Genomic DNA, 25574 nt, shown 5'->3' on the forward strand with positions numbered 1-25574 from the left:
CTCGCAACTGACAGCTCGAGTGAAAAATTTACAACTTTCAGCCGTAAGAAGGTATGGCGGGCGCAGTGACGGTTATGCCGACTGGCCGTTGTGTCGGCGCAAATCGAGCCGTTGGGCAATTTTAATTTTCGCGACTGTTAACTGATGTATTTTAAAACGATTTATTTAAACGTACACTAAGCGCGACTGATAACTGATTTAAAATTTATTATTTAATTTTTATTTGTTCAACACACACCGACGCCTCATACTACTTCTCTTCGGTATACTTTTTGTCGAAATTGTAGTTTTCCATCGTGTCCCGAACCGCTTTCAGTTCGTTGAGCAACAGCAGGGCGTCGTTTCGGTTGAGATTCACGGTGTGTGTCGTCTGTTTCGGCAATCCGTCTACAATCTCGTTCTGTATGCCCAGCTTCAGCTGAATACAGTCGATCGTGTTTTTCGGAATGCTACACTCGAAGCTATCCAGCTGGTTGATGCGCAAGCTGTTGTCCCTCAAAATGGACCGTATTTTCTGCACATATTGCGCCAACAGCCGGCACATGGTGGCCGCATGTTCCTTGGGCAACCCCAGCTGCTGCAGTTCCGTGCCAAAAACGCCCACGTTCGTGTCGTATCGGGCGGCACTGGTCAACAGGAACCGCAGGCAGGCGATCGCTCCCTTCGGTGCGTCCAACGACCCCTTGCCAATGGGGTAGATGTGGCTCAGATCGCTTTCCTAGAAGTAATGGGCAACCTGTAGACGCTGGCAGAAGCATAACAAACGATGCCCCGAAACTTACGGAAAGGTCCGCTCCGAGGATCGATTTTGCGGTGTGTTCCCCGAGCTCGTTAAGCTGGTCCGGTTTGAGCTGGGCCAGATTGGAATGTATTTCGGCCAGCACCCAATCCGGACAGTCGCCGTCGCCGCAGAAACGGAATTTCTGAAAAGAAAACACATTAACGGGGTAAGCAACTGGTGGCGGCGCCCGGGCGCTCGTTACAATCAAACGACGGATGGCGCACCATTTGGCGGATGTTTTGTTTAAAGTTTGCGCCGACTTCATTAAACGAAATGGACCATTTAATTGCCGACTGCTACTTCCTGGCCGTATCAACCTCTCCTGCCTCTTATGAAGTACGGTTACCACAGGTGAAGAGGCGGATCAGTCGATTGCTCCTGAATGGGGTTGCCGCACAAATGACAAAACTTATATCGAAACTTTTACTCTTCAGGCGGCCGACAGGGTGGCGATCCTGACGGAGAGATAGTGCCCGATTTGACTTCGTCACGAAATGGCCGCTGACGCGGGCAATGGGCAATGGTAACCAAGGTTCGTTGCCGGCAGAGAATGATAATTTTAAAACGAATTTCGTTCCCCAAGGGGACCAGGTCGGTGGTCGCCGGTCGGATCGGATGTGGGATGAGAGAGATTTTGCATTCGGGCACCGTTTGACCGTTGGTTGTGCCCGCCAACTCTCTCTCACTCAGTCACGGTGCCACGGTTTGAAATTCCGACTGAACAGCACGCGCCCGCCCCATCGATTCCGCTCGGTTGAACACTGCTTTGATTGCTTTACTGCGGAGGACGGTGCGCGAACATCTTGCCGCTCCTGCCTAATTCCCATGCTGCCAATTCCACCCTCCCACGGGTGGTGCGAGTCCCTAGGAAACGGGACAATGGCCCAAGAGCGTGAAGGTGTTGATAATGGTGTAAATCTTAAATCAAGTCCCAGTCCCAGTGCCACAACCGCGGCCCCCTCGTCGGTAATTTGTAAGGCAAAAGGGAAATACTTCAATCTTTTGTAATTGTCAGCAATCAAGAGGATCCTTCAACGAGCCCGCCTCTGTTTGCTGCCTGCGCCCTCGCGAGGCTCGCTGATTTGGGATTCGGCTCGCGGTTGTTCGTGGCGGTAGCGCAACGGACCCAACTATAAAAAGGACACTCTACCGTCAACAGGTGCGCCAGTTCGTGATTGACCGTGACCGATAGCCGACAGTCGGTCGGCAGTATGTGTCCGCGCTGTGACCAGCGCTACGCGATTGGTGGCTGATTAAGTTATTCCGTGTACTTGCGCGTGTGTAGGGAAATCTGAGAACGGAAGTCGGTCGGAAAGTCGAAAAAACAGTGCAGTTGTAACGGCCACCTCAGGATGGCCATGTTTTGTTTGCTGCTGGCAGCGGCAGCATTCGTGCTGACTGGCGGGCTTCGGGGGTGCCGGTGTGATCGACCGGAACGCGACCACGAGTGGTACCGAGCGGCCAGCGGGTTCGATGGAGCTGTTTGGCGCCAGGATGAAAGCAATTCGATTCCGATTACAAAGTTAACGCTAGCTCGATCACGATACTACCCGGCGGCAGCGGCAGCCATTGCTTTTCGTGGCTCTTCGACGCCACCGGAGTTGCTGCTCAATCGTTACCGGAAGTACATGGTGGACACATTTGTTCGCTTCGATGACGCATGCTCTTCGGACGACGAGGAGGACGACAGCCACAACAGTGATGGGCCCGGGGGCCCTAGCACAGCACGGTCGGACGTGTCAGAACGTAGCTCCACGCCGCCGGACGACGCCGGGACCAGAGAGACCGCGGGGGACGCAAAGAGTAAGTGACGGAGCGACTTTGACCGGAAACCAGTGGACTGTTTGATTTGATTTTCGAAGTGGTTTTCCTTTTGGTTTATTTACTTCTGTTACTTGGAGCGCTTTCGTTGGGCGTTTTCCTACATCCTTCTTCCCTGGTGCGGCGCACTAGTGTCGTGTTTCGCTCTTGTTGACAACGGTCCGTATTTTAGGGTGATTGCTTTTTTCTCTGCAAACGCGGGAAAGGTGTGCCGGTACGTGGTACGTTAGTTGAGCTAACGCAATCATGACTCTGGCACCGCGTGCAAAGTTCTAGCAGTATGTGATGTGAAATAGGTGCAATTAAAATCGGAAACCACCAGGGAGCGGATCTGAGCCATTTTTATATTCAACTGCATCAAACGAACGATCATCTGCTGTTTTCCAGGATCCAACACACCGTGGGCTGAAACAATGAAGCTTCCTGTGGACGGAGAATGGTGTAGCAAAAGCGCCAAAAACTTCTACCGCTGTCTGCACGATCGCCTAGACGACCAGCAGTTGGTTGCTATGATCGACAGCTACATCGAAGCCAACTGCTACAGGAGTGAAACCGATGCAGCGGATACGGACGACGGTGGTGGCCCGGGCAACACGTTCCCGGAGAAGCGCGACTGGCCGAAGTACGTGTCGAAGCAAAAGTTTCACTCGTGGGGCGGCAAACGAAACGCCGGCCAGGTGTTCTACCCATGGGGCGGTAAACGCACAGCGGTCCCGAGGGCCCACAAGCAACCGAAGGTGGTGATCCGAAATCCGTTCCACTCGTGGGGCGGCAAACGCAGCGATCTGGCCGTGGCCGTTATGGCTTGATCTGCGGTGGCGCAGTTCGCCATCAGATAAGCTAGTGTTTCCCCTCCGGTCAGTGCATGTTCCGTAGTGTCGTTACGATTAATCTCACAATAAGCTGTTCATAATAAACTTTCACTCTCACTAGTCGTTCAGCAGAGCAGCCGGGGAGTATTTGAATAAACGTTTTACGCGTGCCGACTGTTGCCGATGTTCTTTGTTCGAGTTTGGGACTCACCATTATTATGTGGAGCAACTATGTTTTAAAATTGCCGAAAAACTGCTGCGGGAAAGGTTTCACACTCTGTACGACGGAATGTTTATTTGGATGTTTTGGTAGTTGCGACGATGGAGCCGTCAAGTTGCAACTTGTCAAATCACGAAAAATATCTGACAGGTCGAAGCTCTTGCTCAGGCGCGAAATTAGAACGTAACAAATAAATAATTTGTTCTTGAAGCATTTCCAATATCACAATACGAAGATTTTACAATTTTTTAACACATTTTTCAATACAAAACAACGCTTTAGCACTAATCATTGAGCTAGAAATGAATACAACTTGCGTAACAGTTTTAGTACACATTTTTAGTACTTGTGTAGAGAGCCTGAATCATTTGATGTGACGGTTGAATAATTTGAAACGATTGTTTTGGAATGGTTTTTAAAAGTAGTTCCCTCCGTAATAGTACTACTAGAAAGATAATACTGTTTTTTAGTTTTATTAAACGATGTTTCAATTATGCTTTGCAATAGACTGGTTGGTGAAGGATAGCGGAAGAAACAAACAGGATAGAAACATTGGTAAACTATAAAAAGATTCTTTCATACAATGCCCTCGTCATAACGGCTTTTCTCGTCTCAACGTCTCATGCAAAATGAGCTTTCCCGCGCAGAGCTTTCTCATTCCTTCTCGATGGGAAGCTTTCACAGGGTGTCTTAAGATGTGATTCAAAATCGGTAGAGAACACGTGCGGCAATCGTAACCCGAGGTTATCGAATGGAAGACATTGTTTTAAACCTTCGAGTCAGGACACAGGCTGAGAACTGCAGGAGGGCTGGCTAAATTAGTAGGGAGTAGAGCAATGAGCAGAAGGTGATGGTGAGTCGCGGCAATAGTCGCTTCTTTATGGGATTGTAAATAGTGCTGTAAAAGTATGGCAAACTTGCTCTTGCGAAGACAGTGCACCGCAAGTGAATCCTGCGACGCATCGTGCATACAAAGTACGAGCGATTCTCCTTCTTGCCTTCTCGGGAATGTCGCCCGTTAAGAGGCATTGGATTACACGGGACACCTTCTTGGGAGTTGATTTGTGACGAATATGAAGCTGTTTGCGAAAGTTTCGCGGCAAGTTTCGCGTTGCCCCATCCAAACCGCAAACCAACCCCAGGTCCTCGGCCTGGGGCGTTCGCTTGGGAACACTCCAAGGGTTACAGGTATGTGTTGTAATTCAATGATCGGGTTCTGAAAACTTTCTCCTGCCAATGATATCGGGTCAACAATGCTCTAGAACGAGGGATCCGATCGAATCAAGGGAATAGTTCGTGGTTTGGCAAACGGTGCGACTAGTGGTTTAGTGCCTCTCCGGTGCTGACTTATGAACGGGGCTTAAGGGCTCTGTTGAACCAGCACCACGAGGTGTAATATTTTCGCCACCTTGTAGGTTGGTTCAGGTGGAACGGCATGGAGACCGGCGACATTCTGGAGACAAGGGTTCTTTAGAGGGACAAAGCATTACACGTGGCGAAATTCGAGCCAGAAAGGAACATCGATTCACGATCCGATCATCAGGTGGTCTTTAATGGGCCCGATCGCCTCCGATGCCATTTCTAGTGGGCAGCTTTTGAAGGGTTTCATCATCCACGTTCGTGGCCCATTGATGAATCGAGAACGTGCGCAAGCTTGCGTAACCGTAACACTTTTCAGTGGTTCGCCTCAACGTGGTCTGACCTTGTGCCACACATCAGTGTCATCCTTAGGGGGAAGGGTCTCGAATACAAAGTCTCGAGTCTGTCCGGTCCAAGGCTGTCGACTGTTCTCGCTGAAGGAAGTGTTCCGATAGATCCGAAATTGGAATGAATCGGAATGTGCCACGCAAAAGGGTCTGGGGTCCGAGCAAGGGTCCGAGGGAAGCTCGCTGTCCGGGCTTCTGCGGCCGTGGACGCCATTCACTCTGGTCTACATTTGATCTCAAGGCATGCGATAAAGTAAATGTTAGATCGCACCGATCGCGTTCCGTTGGGAATGGACTCCAAGCTCAAGTTCACATTTGATAGGGATTAACCCAGGAATCAGAAAAATATGTTGCACTAAATCGGTAAAACCAAAAATGAAAGTAAGCTACCATTAGTTGGAAGTTTTGTGAATGTAAGCGTAGTTTACGCGACTCTACAAATTGGCTCTTGCAAAGAGAATGGTCACCCCGAGAGCGGGTTAAAAACGGTAAACGGCTGGCTCCCGTCGCTTCGCTGCTCATAAAAAATAAAGGGGTTTGAAAAATGAGTCGCTACATTTCCGAAATCACTGCCCAACTCGTCGTGACGGAAAACATCGATCTACATCCGTAATCCCTCTCCCGGGGCGCGAGTCATTCAACGGAGGGTTCGGAAAGGATTATCAGCAAATCAAGCCAACAAATTGTGTGTTTGTGGTGTCTTTCGAGCCGACACGGTTTTCGGATGACACGAATCTAATTTATGAACTCTCCGGACCCTCTTGACCGATCCATAAAGTGCTAATGGATCGATGCGTTATTTTTCTGTTGGCTGAAAATGGTGAAAAAGCCTGCCAAATAAAACTTAAGCCAGGCTTTCCGAATGAATAAAGGATACACGCTTTTATTTATGTCCCTTCCGTTGGTTGGACTCCACTTACCATCAATCGGATGCTGCTGCCGCGCACAGTTAAAATATGTTATTTACACTGACTCATATTACTCTCCGGTTCGAGAGAGTGAAAGTAGAACATTCCGCAGATGTAATTAAATTTATGGAATCTGTTGGGACGCTCGCTGTGAGCCCCACCTGGGAAAAAGACTGGCCCATCGAATGAAAAACAAAATGTAAAAATCAACAAAAAATCGTTAATTAATTCCTCAATCTGTCGGTTGTGGCATTCCTATGCCATGTAGACGACTGGAACTCGAGGGCAGCTCCCGCTCGGTGAATGGTAGTGGTTCAGCTTAGAAATACATTAATGAAAGAAATAGCAGCAGCAACAGAAGCACGATTTACCATTCGTGGAAGCTGGAAAATGGAAGCTGCGGCCGTGAACAATGTTGTACTCGCTGTCCGGATTGATTGGGGATTTTCGAATGCCATCGGCTCGATGCACCGATGGAATCCGGTCCCGCTGGGCTCCTAATTCGGTTAACTGTGCTTAATTAATAACTAATATTTACCGAGCTTCGGTAGCTCCCATTTAACTGCACCACGGGCTATGATGATGTTTGGTCACTAATTTACATAATATCGGCCTCGACGAGCCGGAACGAGCGGACAGGTATCAGGCGGGACGGATTAGGTGGATTTAATACTATAAATCACGCAGCCACCGCGGTCAGCAAGGTTTAGCGCGTCCCTGCGAAGGGGCTCTAGAAATTCCTTTCAAACTAAATCGACTTTCGAAATCGACGCAATCGATAAGTGCAGCTCGAGCGGCAGCATAAAGCATGATTAAATGAATGCATCACGCCGATGGCACACATTAGCGGCTTACGATGTGGCGCGCATTTGGGGCGTTACATTTCCGCGTACTCCGCGGTCGTTATGCTGCGGGGAGAACCAACCACTTTGGCATGTCGCAAATGTTGCGACGATTGTTCCGGGCGGCAGCCTTGAAATGGAAGAATGAAACGTAGACCGTAGGTACACAACGACCCGCTGCCGCACTTCGTCGCATCAAATGCAAATATGCGCGTGCATGCAATTGCGTAGCTAGAGGAGGTCTGAGCGAGAGACCCAACCACCGTGTGCTACAATGGGGGGGACGACGACCGAGCGCTGCGCTGGGGATGCAAATATTTGAGTGGCAATGATTTTGTAATGTGCTCTCAAACACTATTTATCGACGAACGGGGTTTCTTCCGGCAGGAACCAGGCAGAGGATCGAGAGGGCGTAGTGTCGCATCTGGAATGTTTCCGAAAGTCTTCTGCCGCTCGCTCGGGACTAATGGGTGTAATCGTCCGTAAAGCAAGAGCAAAGTTTATGCTGCATTAGGCGAACGCAATCGAAAATCGAACACGTGCTACGCCGAGTCGAACCCGGCACCCGGGGAGCGGCTAATCAAGAAAAATGATTCCATTAGTGCGGGTTGGCATAAATTAAACACGGGAGTGCAAATGCTTACCGGTCGGAGCATCCCATTTTTCGGGGGCTCCAACATTTAAATGATTTTACGAGCGTTTTGTACCATGATTTACCGACTACTAATAGTTCGGTTCCGTTGCGACTGTTGGTAACAATTTATTGCTGTACTTGACGTGTTATGTAAATCGCGCCAGAGCTTTAAGATATTAACAAGTGTACACGCCAGTGTCTGATGTTTCCGTTTAATGCTAATTCTTGCGCAAAGTTTTCTTGAAGCCACTGCTCAAAGCGGCAACGGCAATCGAGCGACATTCAGTTGTACGCAGTAACGACATTATTATAATTCATTACGATGATTAATTACCACCGGTTTTTTCCCCGTTCACTTCTTCCGAAGGTGTCGAAAAGCGGCCTACATCACGCGAGAGCGCGTCTTTTCCGGCCGTCCGGGCTGAAAGATGAAAAACGAGGTTATGGCAGCACCGAGAAAACAGCAAATTAAAGTGGTTCGAAAAGTACGCTTCTACTATTTGCGGGTGAAGGAGAGCATCAGCATCAGACGATCGATGGGCCGATGAGGCGGCTAAAAGCGAACGTCTTTAAGGGCTTCCGGGAAGGTAAAAGTGTCATCGCCGAGTCGCTCGGCGCACAACAATTTAAAGTTTTCTTTTTCTGGTTTGGTTCGAGCAACTGGTGGGTCCCAGCCGATGACGAGGCGCTAAACGCTGACGTCTTTCACCCACCGCTGGCAACCTTTAATTAGTCCGGCGCGTTAATGTGTTTCGTCAGCTCCGAACTCTCCGAGAGTCTCTGAACCCCAATCGGGTGCCCTTCAAAGTGAATGATGTTTCGGGCGCACACCAAAGCTGTAGCGCGGGGAACAATTAATTTGTCCCACAGGAAATGGGGCTGACTGTCACAGCTCTTTGACAGCTTGACCGTCATCGAGGCACCGGATGTTTGTTGTGGCGCCCTACCCGCAGGGCTCGATGCTGGTGGTGTTGATGCCGATGCCGGGCTACGTAACGAAAAGTGAGAAAAGGGATGTTGGAAAAAAAAAATGGTGACCCAATGATTTATCGGCACCGTGAGTCGTGGCGCGAAAGGTGCGAAAAAATTACGGCACGCGTCCGCGGACCGTGCCTTCAGAAGCTTCCGTTTTACGAATGACTTACACGCTGATCGACGCTGAAGATTGTTGATCGCCGGCGGCATAAAAATGGGGTCTACATTTGCATTCCTTGCTGGGAAATCACGTACGCCGCGCAAAATGTGACAGTTCACCGTCACGCCAGCGGGAACCATCAAAGTAGGTCCGATATCGACGTCTTGGTGACGGTGTTTGATGATTCAATATAAATCAAAAGAAGGGGAAGAGAAAAGGAAATGTGAGTCCTTTATTTACTTACTTTTAAAGGAAACTGTTTTCAAGAATTGAAAAAAGAAGAACTGGGCTCGGTGGAGTGCTTCGAAGGTGTTAATTGGACAGCAACTTGAAAAGTACTTCCAGAGTGGCTCGTTTGAACTCGGTATGAAGATTACTCTATTGTTTGTTTGAGTTTGACAATTACTAGTGTGTTCAATAAGTTCTTTGCCTCGACAACAGGTTTATCATTTCACGTTAAACGTTAAAAAACAGACACAACTCTTGAAATCGTAAAAAATATTCAGGATATCGTATTCGAAAATGGTCGAATCACTTAAAGAGATTAAGGCCTAGCCATCTCATTGGGCAGCATACATATTATTTGGACTGAAGTACATATTCCCTCAGAAGTTGGGTTCCAATACTTCAGTCAAAATCCATGTCCATAATCCACGAATTAAAATTGAAATTGTTGGAGTATCCACCGTATTCATCTGATTTGCCCCCCAGCGACTTCCATGTGTTTTCAGACCCAAATAAATCATGCGTGAAAAGCGTTTTTCATCATATGATGACGTCATAACAGCTGCGAAAGCGTATTTTGAAGCCCTTCCAATTTCTCTCTTCAGGAATGGAATTCTTAAATTGGAGTTTGCTTGGATCAAATGCATTGATGTTCAGGAAAGCAAATCGAGGCAAACAACTAATTGAACATCCTAGTATAGGAATTACAGCCTTGCCGTGGTGAAAATGTTGGTGGTGAAAATTGCTCACCAGAAGATTTAATAAAATGAGGCCAAAATGGCTGCTTTGCATCGAAACGACTCAATTCGTAAAATGATGATCCCACCAAAGAGACCGATTGGTGTGCAGGTGGATAAAAAGGTGATTCAGATGATATGCATCGGAATGCACGAGGAAGCGAATGCACGGCGAGTGCATTTTCGTCCGATTTTACACCTGGGGTGCATCGGTAAAGCGCTGGGTGACATCGTCCCCGGGCTCGTCGTGTGGAATGCGAAGTGGAAGGCCACAGCATAAAAAAAGAAACATATGGCAACCCACGCCGTCCTTATAACGCACCGCGCGCACATACCGCTCGTTCGTTCGGTTCGCGATTGCGATCTGCGGGCCGATGCCGGTGGAGGTCGTCTGCAAAATACTGTACACTCCGCACACAACATTCACACCATTCACTGACGGCCCGCCGTCGGCAATGATGATGACGATGGCGGAAGATAAATGGTGTAAAATCAGCGGGAAAATGTGCCGATCGATTGGCCGATAGGATGACGGCGGGACGGCTGGGCCAGTCCGGCCACGAACGTGTAATGGACATCCAGCACTCGGTACACGATTATGATTGCCGGCACCAGGCGATGATGATGATGGCGGCCGTTGTTCCTAAATGTTTCGCTTTTTTCTGTCGAAGGCCACGATTGTGCGCAAGATGAACTACTTTGGCACTGAACTTCGGTTTTGGGGTGCTTCTTTTTTTCTTCGTGTTTTCGGGAAACATGGAGACAATCTCCGAGACAAGGACCCTTCGGAACCGCGTTGGAAGGCCGCTCGCGCCTATTACCATATTACGTGCGATGCGGGTTATGTCCACACGCAATCTTTACGACTCGGGTGCGTGTGGACCTTGGCCAGCGAGATCCGTTCTTCCGAATAAGGTACGGATGACTCGAGCAATAAAATATATGAAAGTAATGAAATGAAAGGAAAAGCTGCGTGCTACTTTCCGTTTTCTTCTGAGTGGCGCCGAGCCGAGTGTTTGATAAAAGGCAAAGCAACGGACCGGGAACGGCGCAATCTAACTGTTTAAAAAGGGGAACCGCGCTATCGAATCGCGCCCATTCCGGCGGCAGCGGGTTGGGAATTGCATCACCGTCATCATCATCATCGGCACAAAAGAGAAGCGCCAGCATAAACTGAACGGCGTCGTTGCAGTGAGCAGGTGGCCTCGTGGCTCGTGCCCTGCACCCGATCGGGCCACAAGATCGGTCCGCAGATAATCGGTAGGTGCACCGACGAGGGGCAACTTAAGGCGGAAGCGGAGGTGCCCCGAGTGTTGTGGCGATTGTAAGCAACAATAATCACGAATTTCATCGCCATAGTAACCCACGCCCCACAGGGCCGGGGATCGCCCGATGGCCTGCTTGGATCGAAAGAAAGGCGATTCGGGGCGAGTGTTTTCGCTTTTGTAAATATTGTTCAACGGTTACCGGGGGGGCCCTGTTCGGGATGGGGGACACTTTTGATTTGGGGGCCCAACCGACGGAGCATAGTTCGATGCTCGGTCGCCATTAGAGCGTTACGCGATCAAAGCAAAGAGACCCGGCATTTATGATAATTTAATCGTGATCGTGAACAGCGACGCTTTGTGACCGAATAATCGATGTCGAATCGAACAACAACCAATGTCAACGCGCCAAACAATGGGCTCCCCCTGGTGTCCAGGGAGTGGTCTGTGTGATTTACGGTGTGTCAGCATCGAACCACAAGGAGTGGGGAGAGGCCCCCGAAAGCGGCCCGAGTTTATGTTAATTAATTTTTGCATTCACGCCACACGGCGTGAAGGCCGCTGGAAGCTGGACCGCTGGCTCCAGATGACCAGCCTGCCTGCGTAGGCTGCGAGCATCGAGAGCATCGTTTGATTTGAGTTCGAGGCTCCTGACGACACCGGGTCAGAGCTGCCGGCGCTGCTCACGCTCGTTACGCGCTTCTCAGCCATTCCATCTTCATTCGCATGTGTCTTGGGCTCGTTTCATCACCATCACCACTCACCACTGGCGGTGGCGTGCAGATGGAAATGAAAATTAAGCGACCTTCGCCTGACGGTCCGCTCAATGTCTCCGCGCAATGGCGTTTGTCAATTAGGCGCCTCTCGATCTCGATCCTCTCGACGATTCGAGCGGCATTAACTGGTTTTTGAAACTTTGAAGTCAACATTAGCTCGCCCGATAAAGATGGTGGCCCACCGGCAGCCAAAGGGACCCCTTGCTAATGAAGCCGTGTGCCGTGTGTGGGGCAATCGATGTCAAAGTCTTCAGGCACACGGCATGCTGGCTCATGTTTCGGGAGTATTCCCTCTTCTTTGTGCGTGCTAAGGTTTCGGATAATTTAAAATTATGTAATACAGGGGGAATTAAGGAATTTCGAACCGTAAATCTACCACTTTTTCCCCCCTTTTCAACGATCAAGCGTAAAAGTTACACTCGATCGATTCTCTGGCGCTACTGGGCACAATGGCACAATGGGGTCGTAATGCATTGAACGGTTATCATTCAGCCAAATGACAATGCTGCGGGGCAACATTTTTATGCCCTCACGCGGCAATTGCCCCACCAAAAAAATGGGGCGGCAATTGAAAACGAATGGAGGGCGAAAAACGAATTCGGAAACGAAAGTGGCTGCGTTCTTTGTCGGGTTTCGGGAATCATTTGATTACTTTTTATTCGATCGTAGCTACCGTAGCACCTGGCCTAGCGCTTTTCACGCCTTTCTGAGGGGGGCAATTTAGCTCGATAAAGTGTCAAATCGATGATGGGACCACGCGTTTTTCCGGTTTTTCCCGAGCGCCCGAACGAAAACTTACCGCCGGTGCTCGTGAACGGAGATTTGTCCCGAAAACATAAATCCCTGCACCATCCATTGTTTTGTCAGCGGAGGTCTAACAAATGGTCAGAAGGGGCCAGATTTATGGGGCGACTTTGCCTAATCGCGAATAATCGTGGGGCGCGCGCGCCCCGAACACGGCCCAAGGACTCGTTCCGCCGACCACGTCGGTGACGACTCTGGTGACGTGGTGGTAAGATGAAAAAAGGGTGCTGATAATCTGTGTTGTGCAGATTATCTCGTCATTATCTCGGCGGCGTACACGTTACTAAACCGGCCACGTTCGAAATGCGGCCGGCGAGACACGCGATTGTTCCCGCATAAATTAGTTCCCTTTTTTGCTTTGCTTTCGTCGTTTTTGGCCGTGAATGAATTGTTGCCGTTTTGTTGGGCTAAGTGTTGATGCAGTGAATTTTCTCAGCCCCTGGAGAATCCGAACCAACGTTCTCACGGGACCCGCTGGGCCACTGGGAAACGCCGCAAGGGGCCGAATTTGGGGCAAACTGAAAGTAATAGGTGTTTCTGCAGGCACTTATTGCACCTCGTGGGGGTTCCTAACTAGCATACTGTTTGCTTTCTTGCAGAACGCATCGCCATCGTGGGTCCTCGTGTAATTGGATCTGGGAGCAATGGGTCGGAAAATCGTGAGATCGGTGGAAATCGGGGTCCGGTTGTTATGAAAACTGCTTTCTTTCTCTCTATCGACACCGGGGCCAAAGTGATATCATTTTGGGGAGTAATTATAAAAAACAGCAGATGGCAGCTGCGTGCAGAAAATGCGTTTGTGTTGCGAAAGAGCGAAGCAGGCGGGGTGCGCTGAGCGGAACTAACCGATTCAGCGCGATATCCGAGTTATCCGAGTCCGCCGGATGACCTGTTACGGCGGTTACGTCGGACCGCTAAAAACCCGGTGGTTTTGAAGTAGTATAAATCCCGAAGTAATCGAGTGCTCGAGACCCCAAAACGTATGTGATAATGATTTCGGTTTCACCTGGTCCGCCCATTACTGGCCTGGCAGGCTGCCGTCCAATCTGTTTCCTCGCAGCAGAACGTAGCAGCCTGGTGGCTGCGTGCGGTAACCATGGTTAATGCGATACACAAATTTTCTGTCGACGACGTCGACCGGGCACCATCATGATAATTTTCGACCACCCTTCGCGTGGCCTGGTCACCGTAATCAGGAGCGCAGCCCAGCATACAATGTATCCTAGCCGGCACCAGTAATGTTGCGGACCGCGGACAGTGAGCGGTTCCGCTGAAATGCAAATTTCGATAATAATTTTTATCGTACAGTTTCCAAATTTCACGCACCTGCAATTCGAGATGCAAATGACGCTTTCGAGGAACTCGGTCTCGGCTACCTAAATGGTCTGTCAGTGCAATTTGGTAACTGTGGGAAATCCGGCCAAAAAGTAATATGTTATACAAAATGTATCAATCTGGCGCACTGCATTCAGAACGAACCTTCAAACGAGGCTGCCGTGCCGGACCGGAGCAGTTTGCTTTTGAAACATTCAATCGAGTTCTACAGGGTGGCCGAAAATGCGTGCAGTTTTTCATTTATATAAAACGGCTTAATATTCGATGCTTGCACTTTTATTTGAAAGGTTAATTCATTATGCTTATGTATAAAATACTATTTTGGTTGCAGAAAAGGGTGAAATATAGAAAATTTATTTCCAAATGGAACGAAATTCAAGCTGAGTTTCAACGGGACCAGCAATTATTGGCAATCTGGCAAGACCCAAATTAAAGTTGCTATTGCCGAAATAGGACTAGATTCAATAAAAAATGTACTCAATACTCAAAAGTTCAAGTATCGAAAATATTAATCCATTTTTGTTTGAACACCAAATGAAAGAATGTACACATTTTTAACCACCCTGTGTAAACCAAAGTGCCCGGGTTGACATTATTCAATTCACAGACGATAATTTGGCGCAACATTTGCGCTCTTTTTCGGAATTAAAACCAATAAATGGGTGGCACCTCGGTGCAAGTCAAAACAAGCGCAAGGCACGGATAATCGGATTGCGCCTACCCTTTTTTGGGGACGATGGTGTGGAAACGAAACCGCCCCCTCCCCCCGGAGCATTGGACAGGTCGTTAGGGCGGCGAGAAGTGAGGAGGAAGGCTGTCACTTAATCTGCGGTAACAATTTGTTGCATTTCTTAATCGCCGGCCCCGATGTTTGATCGACAGCAGCGCGCACGATCCGGGACGGGCTGGCGTAGCGGAATCGATTCACATTGCGCCGTCCGATTGACATCTAACACTGGGGTAGCCGATTCGATTTACCTTCCGCCAGTGCCACGCGAGCCCAGCCACCACGTGTCCCACTGTCCGACTGATTGCAAGGGGGCGTATTATGTTGGGGCATCTGTCTCTTGGGGCCGATTGCTCCGAGAAGCGACAGCGAACACGACGACACGACGACGCTATGAGTTCGTATTACAAAAGCCTCGCAGCAGCAGTTACGGCACACGCGAGAAACGTTCACTTTCGAAGCAGACCGCGGGTTGGTCATCTCGAGTCCCCGCTGCCGTTGAGTAAAATATGATTTGTGTCGGAGGCACCTTGCCCGAGCGGAGCGCGGACAGAAGAAAAACGATGTACCATCGGAGCGATTTGAAAGGTGACCTACCCGGGGGCCGGGTGCCAGCGGAATGCGGAAACGGTGCTGATGTTGGTGCACCGCGCACAGCCACACTCGAATCGATTTCTTGCTCCCTTTCCACGTGGGCCAAGGAAGCATCATTTATTTTAACCGAAGCGCGGTTGCGGTTGCCAGCAGATGCAGATGATCAACAAATAGTTATGCTCCGAGGATGGATGCGGCCCCAAAAACACCGCGGCGGCCGGGAACGGCGACCATCCACATACGGTGCCGGTGCCAAGGTTTTTCCTTTCACAAACCACAGTCCGTCCGTCCGTCCGGTGGGCAGCATAAGCATGATTAACTTCGAGCAATGGGACGACGGCGGATTTTTGGCGGGGCTTTGAAACAACAACAAACTTGTTTCGGAACCGTTTCGGGCAATAATCAATTCAAACGGCGTGCCGTTTAAGGGTCCCCTCTGGTTTTCGAAACGCACCCATTCTCGCGGCCATAAGGCCGATCATGATAAAACCGTTGAAACTGACTGCGGGTTAATTCCCGGTCAAACGGTAGTCCATTAGCTGTTGCTCCTCCCTGAAAAACATATTGAAGCTGGGGCCTTTCGGAGGTGTCAAAATCGAAGGCCCGAAGCACCTGCTCTCGTTTCGTAAGTGAAACCGAACGTGCGCAATGGTGGCCAATCGGCACATCTTCACCAGAACCCCCTGCTGGCCGTGGTTGAGAGTCGTGACGAGCGTGAAGAATCGCCCCGGCTGCGGTCACGGCGTGGCTGGCAGAAATATTCTTCGCCCTGGCATGATACAATTCCGATTCCGTGATTCCAGCCGGATGATGTAACGGACGGCTGCGGTTACAGGATAACGCGCCACCAGCCACTTGATGTCGTGTCCTTTTTTCGCCGAGCGGCCGACGTGTCAATTGATTGATTGCAGCGAGTGTTCCAAAGGTTGCAACGGAACGGAGCCGCGTGTGACAGGTCGTGTCGGGCCCGGTGAAACGATTCTCAGCATCGCCCGGCCCGGGTATCGTGCACTCTGCTGGGCAACATTATTATTAGCATGCCCGTATATCGTTTCACATTGTTTTATTGGCGGCTGAGAAATGGCTCCAGCCGTGGCCGCAAACTAGTGCACGAATACATTTATTACGTTCGCTGGTTTATGGACCCCACGCTACTTATGGCCCTCTGTCTCTCTGTCTCTCTCTGACAGAACGCGCTCGGCCGCTAATAGCTTGGCCGCCGCATCCTTGAGGTGAGGATCCCGTGTCAAAAGATGTCCAAACGCGAGCGAGCGCTTCTCGGTGTGTTTGCCCAGAGGGGGTCCCCGTGATCGATCGGCAGGGAGGCTGATCGAATGTAGTTCGTGCGATCTCTGGCCCGCGGCGAGATTCGCGAACCGCCAGCAGACCGCTGTCATGTTGGGTCTCTCGGCGCACGTTATGTGGATCTGAAGACGATCGTACGTTCGTTCGTTCCACCACCAGCAGCATGCTACCGAGGCTCTTCTGCCGTGGCGTTAGGAAACGAAAACACGATCTCTCAAGGGGAACCGATCGCCAGGGGGTACGTGCGCGCACGTACAGGTCAAAAGGAGAAGCACGGTGGTGGAGTTGAGACAAAAACACTGCACTCTGCGTGAATGGGTGGTGGTGAGCGACCGAAGACGACGGTCACAAACCCGCAGCTCACGAAAGCCCTGGCTCCCTCCTGCCGCCGCGATGCGAAACAATTGCGTCGCGGGGGCCCTGCGTCCGTCCCAGTGAACAATTTTGAGAGCCAGAGGCTGCCCCTCTGCCTGCGACGCGGCGGAGGAAGGCTGAGACGAGTGAGATCGAACGCCCCTCTGCCTGCGACGAGGCCGAGGGAGGGCGATCTCGCAGCGTACGAAGTGAGCATGAGACGCGTTCGTTGGTTGCCGGGGAAAGAACGGAAGGAATCCCCGTGAGTTTTCAAATCCCCGTGAGTTTGCAGGTCGAAGACGAACGTTGGAGAGAAAGAAAAAGGAATAGAAATAACAGAGACAGCGAGATCGTGGCAAACTCCCGAAGTACCGAGGGTCCGACAGTCTCTCTTTAAGTTTTGGTGAATCGGGACGAAAACTCTGCCTCTGTTTTTTCTAAGTGCCAAGTGTAAAGTACCAAGTGCTTGTGCTTCTCTGTCGATCACGGGTGATCCTGATAGAAATAATTCAGGTAAGTTTATTGGACAGTATTTAGTGACACCCAAATAATGTTGAAATGTTTTCGCTTTGCTCGTTTCAGATGTCCAATCAGATGTCCAGATGGGATGCAAAGGATACGATGCAATGCATTTTTCTAAGGCGCCGAAAGCAGCTACGCACCAAATTGTGAACCGCTAGTGCAGAGTGAAGAGTGTATGCGAAAAAAGAGAGAGAAAATATATCGAAATGTACCGCCCAAATACGAACTGTTTCATTTTGGTTAGGGGGAATATGGGAGAAAGAAAACGAAAAAAGCGAGAGAACACACACGTGAGAGACAGGGGGCCGCTCGGTGAGAGAATTTAAACGGCTCCTCACTCCATGGACCTTTCGGCTCCTCACAGCGATTCTTTCATATAACGCTATATGGGGGAAGGTATTCGAGACAGCCGTTCGGAACCGAATGAGGACCGGATGAGGATTGGATTTTTTGGTGAGAAGAGAGAAAATGTTCACTGGGGTTCAAATGGCCTGCGCGAGAGGGGTGCCGTGAGTCGGAAACGGTGAGTTTGGTTTTCATAAAATTCAACCGCGCGCCCCATAATGACGCTATTTGGTGTTTGAACCCGCGGAACGGCGCACATCGACGAGATCGTGGTCGCGTTCGTCGCTTTGCCGCGCGTTGTAGTCTTTCGTATCAGGTGGCGATTCCACGCCGGTGTTGGTTGATAAACGATCGCTCGGTGAACTTGTGGCCTTATCCCTGAAACAAGTGATTGATGCCCAGAGTGCTTGAGCGCGACAGGTGCAGAATGGAATAGGAAACAGAAAAATACGGCAAAATACTAATCCGCAACAGGTGCCAAGATTTTAGTGAAAATCCGTAGCCGAGTTCTTCCCGCCATAATCCGATACCGCCGGATTCCTACAGTAGTTCAAAGTGAGTGAGAGCCATGTTGTTATCATGAGCCGATCGTGAGAAGACACGGGTTCGGTCGGTGAAAGGCTTGCCGAAAGGGGGCGACAGAGATCACGAGCTGACTCGGTCCATGATCGATTCGGGAGTTTCATCAACGAACCGCCCGCTAGTAATTGTATGCTACCGCCCGTCCTATTAACCCTTCTGTGAAAGGATTGCCTTCGTCGAGCCCTTTCGATTGGCACGATCATAGAACTGGCTGTCAAATCGAATCAATGGCGACATCGAATCGATAATAGGCGACTGCACGATAACTACCGATTAGAAAGGAGTCCGTAGAAACAACTTTACTTTTTTTCTTCCTCCTGAAGATCATCGGGTTTGCATTGTGTGGAGTGTGGATCTGGTTCATGGGAATGGCGCGGAGATTATGATGTCTTAATGGATGAACCGCCGTTTCATCTCACAAGCCTATCGTCGGGCGGCTGCTACCGAAACGCGACGCCATTCATGTTGACGAAATTATGCAAATATGTGCTCGCCCACTGGTGAAACCAGATAACCGCGGAGTGCGGAGAAGAACCTTGCCCCAAGCTTTGGTCACCCAACCCGAATGGGCATTAATCGTGGTTTCAGTTTTTGAATGAGTGCTTTGCTAATGGGCGAAACGAATCCGCATTTCGATGCCATCTGAACCGTCCAGCGCAAACGCAGCGCAAGCGTAGCGTGGTTGCGGAACACGCGGTGTTGGTGCTGTGAAGCGAGTGTGATTAACGAAAAAACGGGCATAAACATGGTGGTTCGACCCGCAGATTTACGGGCGAGCTCGCGATGAAGTAATATTTTTACGGCCGTCCCAAGGGCGTGAAGCACCGAATCAAACAGCATTATGGTGCAACATGTTAGTTGAAAGAAGAGGAAAACAAATGCTGCCAAAAGACAATGGGCAGCAACAGCTCTGGCATTATAATTTCACGAATTAGGAAGAACTCACCAACAATTTCGTGCCATCAATCTGCCAATCTGCATCGTGCCATAGCGAGAGCACTAAGAAACATAATTGAGAATTGTGGCGAAAAGAAAGTTACCGTCGAGTGGGTTCATTCAATTTAAATTTTTATGATTGCTGTTTCCACTTTTGGTCCACCATTTTCTTACACCGTTTCCTGAAGGAGCTCCAATTTGTGTCATCTTTTTTCCTGGTCCTGGTTTCCTGTTCACTTCTCTCGTATCTGCAAGTGGCATCTCTCGGAACTGGCTGCTCAACCTCTCAATGGTGCAGGGTTTCCTTCTCTCTATCTCCACCGTGGTTGGTTCTTGGCGCTTTCGTTGGCGGGGCTCGGCGAAGGACATCTGTCTGCGGCAAGCAGCACCGTCCGTGACATTCGAACGAGACGATGGCGAAGTAAATTTAATTCGATTAGATGCATTTGTCTGTGATTGTGCGCCGCAGCAAAGTGCAGTCCGCCACGACTGCACGGAAGATATTGATTTTTTTTTTCGTTCCGCATCAAGTGGTTCCTTCTACTTCCTGTTTATTGTTGGTCAGGAAACTTGCTTTGGGGTCAATGCAAACCAAAGATCAGTGGTTTGCAGGAACGAGCGGGATGGGACGAAAACAGAAAGAAAGAAAGTTTGGTTAGTAAAAGGCAATCATTCAATCAATTCTGTTTCAAATTGAGGTCCTTGTGCTTCTTATGGGCGACATTCCACGAGTATTTGGAAGGTGCAGGGTTTTCGATGAAGGTAACGAAAACCTGGCCATGTCCTGTGACGTATGGTCCAAATCGAGTCTGATAGTTGATACTAATCAAACATGAAAACGAAGAAAGGTTTTCTCTTTGAACCCAGTGAACCGTTACAGTTTAAATCCCTGAATCTGCTCACTAGCCTGCTACTAGTCGAAGATTCATTAAGTTAATTCCAAAACAATCGCAAACGGGATCCCGAGTGCTGGCTCGGAAAATTCTGGCCGGTCGCGTTCGGCTGGTCCCGAATCATAAAAATAGCTGACAAGGGATTTGGGCGCCAAGTCAAAGCTAATTGGACAGGTTGCAAAATTAACACGGATGGCGAACCGGTTTAGGCGGGAAGGCCGTTCCGGGCCCAGTTTGGGACATTCGGTTGCGTTTCGTCGGGTTACGTCGGCTTCTTGGTCACAGAGTTGTCACTTTGTAAATTGTACGCCACCGTAACGAACGGATTGGGGCACGCGAGAGAGGCGCACTCCGAAGCGAGCGTAATGAGTAATTAAATTTTAATTAGTAAATTAATGCCAACAGTGTTAGGAAGGCAATCGCAACAGGAGCAAACAACAGTACCCTGCCGTCGTCGGCGAGGGTAAATATTAGTGATTAAATTATTGTGAATTTATTTGCATACCATTATTTGTGTTTGGATTGTTTAGTAGCAACGAAAAAGAAACTTTTATCGCACTGCCACTTCCAATCTGGCCCGAGGGAAAAATATATTCGATTGTCACAATCAGTCGATTTAAGGTGCTGTCAGTTAGTAAAAGTAGTCTGACAGCATTTGAAAATATATTGATCATAGTAACGTGCGATGGAAAAATTATAATCCAGAGAACAAGATTACTTCTGTGTGCGGCTTGCAAGTGTCGAATAAGTCACAACATAATGGCAGACTTGTTGCCCACCAGTGTTGTTTTCCAGAATTGCTTGAAATGTGCTTCGTGGGTTCCTGGAAGCGGTATTTATTTTATCCGGTCGGTAGGTCAATAGCAGCACCGGGCCCATTGTTACTAGGGAGACCTGTAGAATGAAAAACCCTCGTTCTTAAATGGTCATCGTGTGGAAAATGATCAATTCATGGAGTTATTTCCGTTCGTTCGCTCGCGGATGGTGCGAAAGAAATATTAACTGAAAGCGATTTGATGGAACCGGTATTCCGGGAACCGCTCGGCATCTTTCACCGACCAGGACGACGGCGACGTCGCGGCAGTGAACGCTCCGATCAAGATCCTTTTGACAAAATAAGTAGAATGAAGTAGGCCGTGCGCAAACAGGAATTTGGTGTTGCCTCGTGAACGGGGACGGAAAGTGACGCGCTGCGCCGTGGAAACGTGGAAATGAGCAGGTCACCAAGCAGCGGGGCCAAAAGCTCATTACGGGTGCGTCGCGGCTTTCAATTACGTAGATTTGATTCTGTTTTGTGATTCCTTTCTCATCCGCATCTTTGCCGTGATTTGTTGCCAAGCAGCTTGCGAAGCCAAGATTCGGTTCGGTTTGGGAGAAATAATTCGAACCATGTTGACCGCTTGCATTATGAAGTGAATATTTCGACCGTGTCCCCCCAGAAGACGGTTGCCGAATATTAAGCACCGCCAATGGCTCCGTGATTCCGGGAACGGTTCTCAATGCTTTTTGTCGTGCTAACGAATGAATAAATAATGTTATAACACTCTGACAGAGAGGGGACGATGCTTCTTTGATCATAAAAAAGAACAATTTAAAGCGGACCCTTCATACGGTATGAAATATGGAATCGGTTTTTCGAATTAACGCTCTTTGAACACTGTGCCTGCTGATCGACCTTTTCGTTCATTCTAGTGAAAACCGCAACTCTCACCTGCTGGGACACGAAATCTGTGGCAACGCGGCGATGCGAATGTTCCTCAAGTTCACCGAAACTTACTGTGCGCTGTGAACGTTTCCAAAGGTCGTTCACATAGCATCGCGTCGTATGTTGCCAAAGAGTTCGCAGCATGATCAGGCCACGCGAATCGCACGCATCATCGTTTCAATTAATGATCATTTGAAGATTACAGTACTACAGTGCGGTCAGCCTAAAAGGCAAGTCAAGTTTGTCGCCCAAACACCGCGGTTGCGGTTGCGGTGTTCGATCGACGGGTCCTTCCAGAGTCCCACAGGCACTCGGCAGCCCAATTTAGTAACCTGAGCTGACGGAAGAAATTAATAATGCTCTAAAGGCATCACAGGATTAGGTGACCGGGTTTACGGTCACCCCCGTAGCTTCGGGTAGGCTTCGTCGAAAACTGTTTACTGTCGTTGATAAGAAATTGCCCGATGAACTTTTGCGGCTCTACAATGTTTCGGATAGCTGACTTCACATTACCCAGTCATTTTCCGGAAAAGCGAGCAAATAGCAACCAAAACTTATGATAGTTTGGTGTCTCCCTGGCGCGGTGAAGATTGAGGTACTGCCGACGTCCGTCGGAGACTCGTCCATTTCCACGGAAAAGCCAGGGCCATGCAGCGTATGTGCTGGCAGAAGTAATTTACAGTTCATAAAGTTCGACCACACGAAGCCGCGAAGGCGAACCCGCGACACACCAATCGTTCATCATTTGGTGGATCACCTTCCGAACTGGCGGGCTTAAGCCAAGGTGTGTGCGACATTATGTGGGGCAAATGCTCTACCCCCGGGGAGAGAGAGAGAGAGAGAGAGACAGAACGTGACAGAGAGAAAGCATCTTCTAATCTCCCACACGGCGGGGCCATTCAACAGACTGGTGGCCCCGGTGGCGATTGTAACACGCGCGTAACATGAATTTCATAAATTCAATTTTAATCCGCTTCGGCTAAGCTTTAGGTGAAAATTTATGGCTGTGATTTTCCCGGCCACATCCCGCGAGGGTGTGCGCGTTGGGTCCTCCCACGGGGGGCAGGGACCAGAACGCAGGTTTTGCCAACCGCAAGACCTGCAGGAATGGTTCGGTTTTTCGCCGGCGATCGATCGCTGGCCAACACCCAACAGAATGGTCGGGCTCGGCGTTGGTGGAACGAAAAGTTTCGGGAATAACTAATGGAAATGGCTTCCACATTTATTTGGCCGTTGTTCTGCGAAGGAAACAGCATCAAATAAACAGCGGCCAGAATGGGAGCCCGGATTCGAAGTGGAGCCATTGAACCCGGGGTCACATTGGAAATTAACTTCAAAGGACGAACCCCGTGAAAAGGAGCTATTCAGAAACGGTACCGATTCTTCGAAACAAACCGAAATATTTTCCCTAATAAACCCAAAAACACTTCCAGCACACGTTTCAGCTGTTTGCGGCGGTTCCTGGAGCACGCTCGGTTCGGTTACCACAACAAGTTAACCCCCTCGGCACTCAGTTTGAAGACGTTTTTGAAGCGGCCCACGTGGGGGCATTATAATCTCATTTCCAAATGGGAGATGGAAATTTATTAGCAGCTAACTACCGTTTTGTGACGTGTGCGAGTTGATAAATGGCCTCGCGGCGGATGCTGGTTCAGAAGAAGATGATCGCGAAATGGTGGCCCCGCGCGGATGATGATGATGAGCAGCACCGGAGCGCAGCAAGATGATGTTGCAATAGAGATGGAGCCTCGCCGCCAGCCAGCCAGCCAGCCAGCCAGCCAGTGCCATTCATCATTCTGTCAAATTGGGAAAAGCGCGTACGCACTCGCATTCGCGCGGGACGGGGTTTGCGCCGGACGAGGTTCTATTGGTTCTTCTCATTGATGGATCCGATTTCCATTTGTCAGTTCGTCAGCTGCAGAGCTCGTCGCTGGTATGCGCTTCTGGTACTGAAGCTGTACTACTTCGGCGAGAGGGTCGAGCCTTCGGTCCACCAGTTCTCGAGAGTGCGTGGGCTCGGGCTTGGCGCATATGGCGCGTGTGTTTTGATGATTAGTGGGCACGGCTGCAGATTTAATGACCGTACCGTGTGGTACCTGTGGCATCACGAATCGCAGTCCCCACAGCCCCACGTGTAGCGTGCGCCGATCTGGAGCCGGGTTTGAAGTGCCGTGCCTCACTCGACCAATAATTGCAGTGGCAGTCCTGGGCCCGGAGCTGATTGGGAAATGTGAGAAGTTTTCTTCGTCGTTTAATGAATGCTCATCAAAGTTTAGCTCCCATGTGCCGTGCGAGCGTAAATGATGTCTTTAATTTGAAAGCCCTTTGCGACGACGAGTATGGCTTGAGCAATTCCTTCGCAACTACCTCTCGAAGCGCCGCGATTATTACGGAGTGGTTTTATGGTGCATTGTTGCGAAGCTGTGGCGTTAATGTGCCCTCGATGCGCCCACGAAACCCTCAGCCTTTGGGTGGAAAACTGCGACGGAATGGCAGTTGAGTGTACTAACAGAACTTAATTGGTGAAGAAATTAGAAATTTACTGTACGATCTCTGCAGCGAGCTACCCTCTCCTTCTCGGCGGCGAAAGATTGATCGGTAAACGATGAATATCAATCGACTTCAATTTATATACCAATTGTCGGATCCATCCAATCCTGCATCCTGCGCTAAGGAGTTGGCCAGTTGGTGATCCATGAAAGTTTATCGCCCGGTTGAAAATCTGTAACGAATGCGTCGTTCCTGCCAATATCTCTCTGAAGCCGGGTGCCGTTGTAAACTTTTTCGTCCTTCGCAGTAGAGAGTTGGTGGCCTTCTGGGAACGGAGGATGAACTTGATGAAATTTGGCTCCCAACAAGCCGAACGACTAATGGACCGAATCGATGAAGCCGACTCTTTTATGTGGCGGCTAGAGCCACCTCACGGGAGCAACGAATAATTAGACCCTAAGGTTGCTGCAAAACACAAATGGGCAGCGTCCACAAACAGAGGCAAACGCAATTCATAAGACTGATTAATGGCCCAATGGCGCAACGAAGGAATCGAAGGAATTACCGTTTTTAACCGCCAATACCGGTTCCGGTAGTGTTTGCAAGGCGTGCGCCCGCTTAATGGTTCGCCATAAGCCGCTCGGGCATGTGGCGGATGTTGTTTCAATGGATTAAGCCCTTTCCTTCGTAATGTGCTGAGTTTTATGGGGTCCTTAGGCGGTCGGTTATGAGGCGTGAGGCGCCCGAGACCCAAACTCGCCCCACAATCACCGTGTCACCTTCGGGTTTCCTTGCGATAAGGTGAGAAAATATTATCGTAATCTAATTAACGTTCGGTTTATCGTAGGTTGTGCGCTATAATCTTGCGTGCGGCGGATTGAAGAGTCTCGTTCTCGCGGGGTGGGAGCGATAAGTAATTGAACCCAAACGTGTTCATCTGACGGTTCGTTTTGCTATTAGTTGCGATCGTTTACTCAACGCGCGGAGCGCTCTTGTGCAAACAGCAAATTGATTATCTTTAGCATCCGCAAGTACCGCACCGACCGTACGATGTGCGCTGCATTCCATCCGGGGCTGGCTGGCTGATGAGATTAGGCCGAGAGGCCGCGATTTGGCCGCT

At 49.7% G+C, this 25574-nt stretch overlaps 2 protein-coding genes across 2 annotated transcripts; one reads left to right on the top strand and one right to left on the bottom strand.

The window, feature by feature from the left end:
* Positions 1–210: 210 nt before the first annotated feature.
* LOC131209989 (COMM domain-containing protein 4) lies at positions 211–3726 on the bottom strand. Its single transcript, XM_058203170.1, has 3 exons — positions 3626–3726; positions 783–923; positions 211–718 (listed from the first exon to the last, which is right to left on the bottom strand). The coding sequence occupies exons 1-3, from the start codon at positions 3626–3628 to the stop codon at positions 251–253; spliced, it is 612 nt and encodes a 203-aa protein (XP_058059153.1). The 5' UTR covers positions 3629–3726; the 3' UTR covers positions 211–250.
* Positions 2073–3491, top strand: LOC131209988 (leucokinins-like). Its single transcript, XM_058203169.1, has 2 exons — positions 2073–2584; positions 2990–3491. Exons 1-2 carry the CDS (start codon positions 2134–2136, stop codon positions 3409–3411), a joined length of 873 nt encoding a protein of 290 aa, XP_058059152.1. The 5' UTR covers positions 2073–2133; the 3' UTR covers positions 3412–3491.
* Positions 3727–25574: the final 21848 nt, after the last annotated feature.

The sequence above is a fragment of the Anopheles bellator genome, chromosome 2 (assembly GCF_943735745.2).
Source record: "Anopheles bellator chromosome 2, idAnoBellAS_SP24_06.2, whole genome shotgun sequence".
Classification (NCBI taxonomy): Eukaryota; Metazoa; Arthropoda; class Insecta; order Diptera; family Culicidae; genus Anopheles; species Anopheles bellator.

Excerpts from the sequence above, each read along its gene's own strand:
- LOC131209988 (XM_058203169.1), top strand. The coding sequence starts at position 2,134 with ATGGCCATGTTTTGTTTGCTGCTGGCAGCGGCAGCATTCGTGCTGACT. Across the intron at positions 2,585-2,989 it reads GACCGCGGGGGACGCAAAGA|GATCCAACACACCGTGGGCT; the intron begins GTAAGTGACGGA and ends GCTGTTTTCCAG.
- LOC131209989 (XM_058203170.1), bottom strand. Across the intron at positions 719-782 it reads TCCTCGGAGCGGACCTTTCC|GAAAGCGATCTGAGCCACAT; the intron begins GTAAGTTTCGGG and ends CATTACTTCTAG.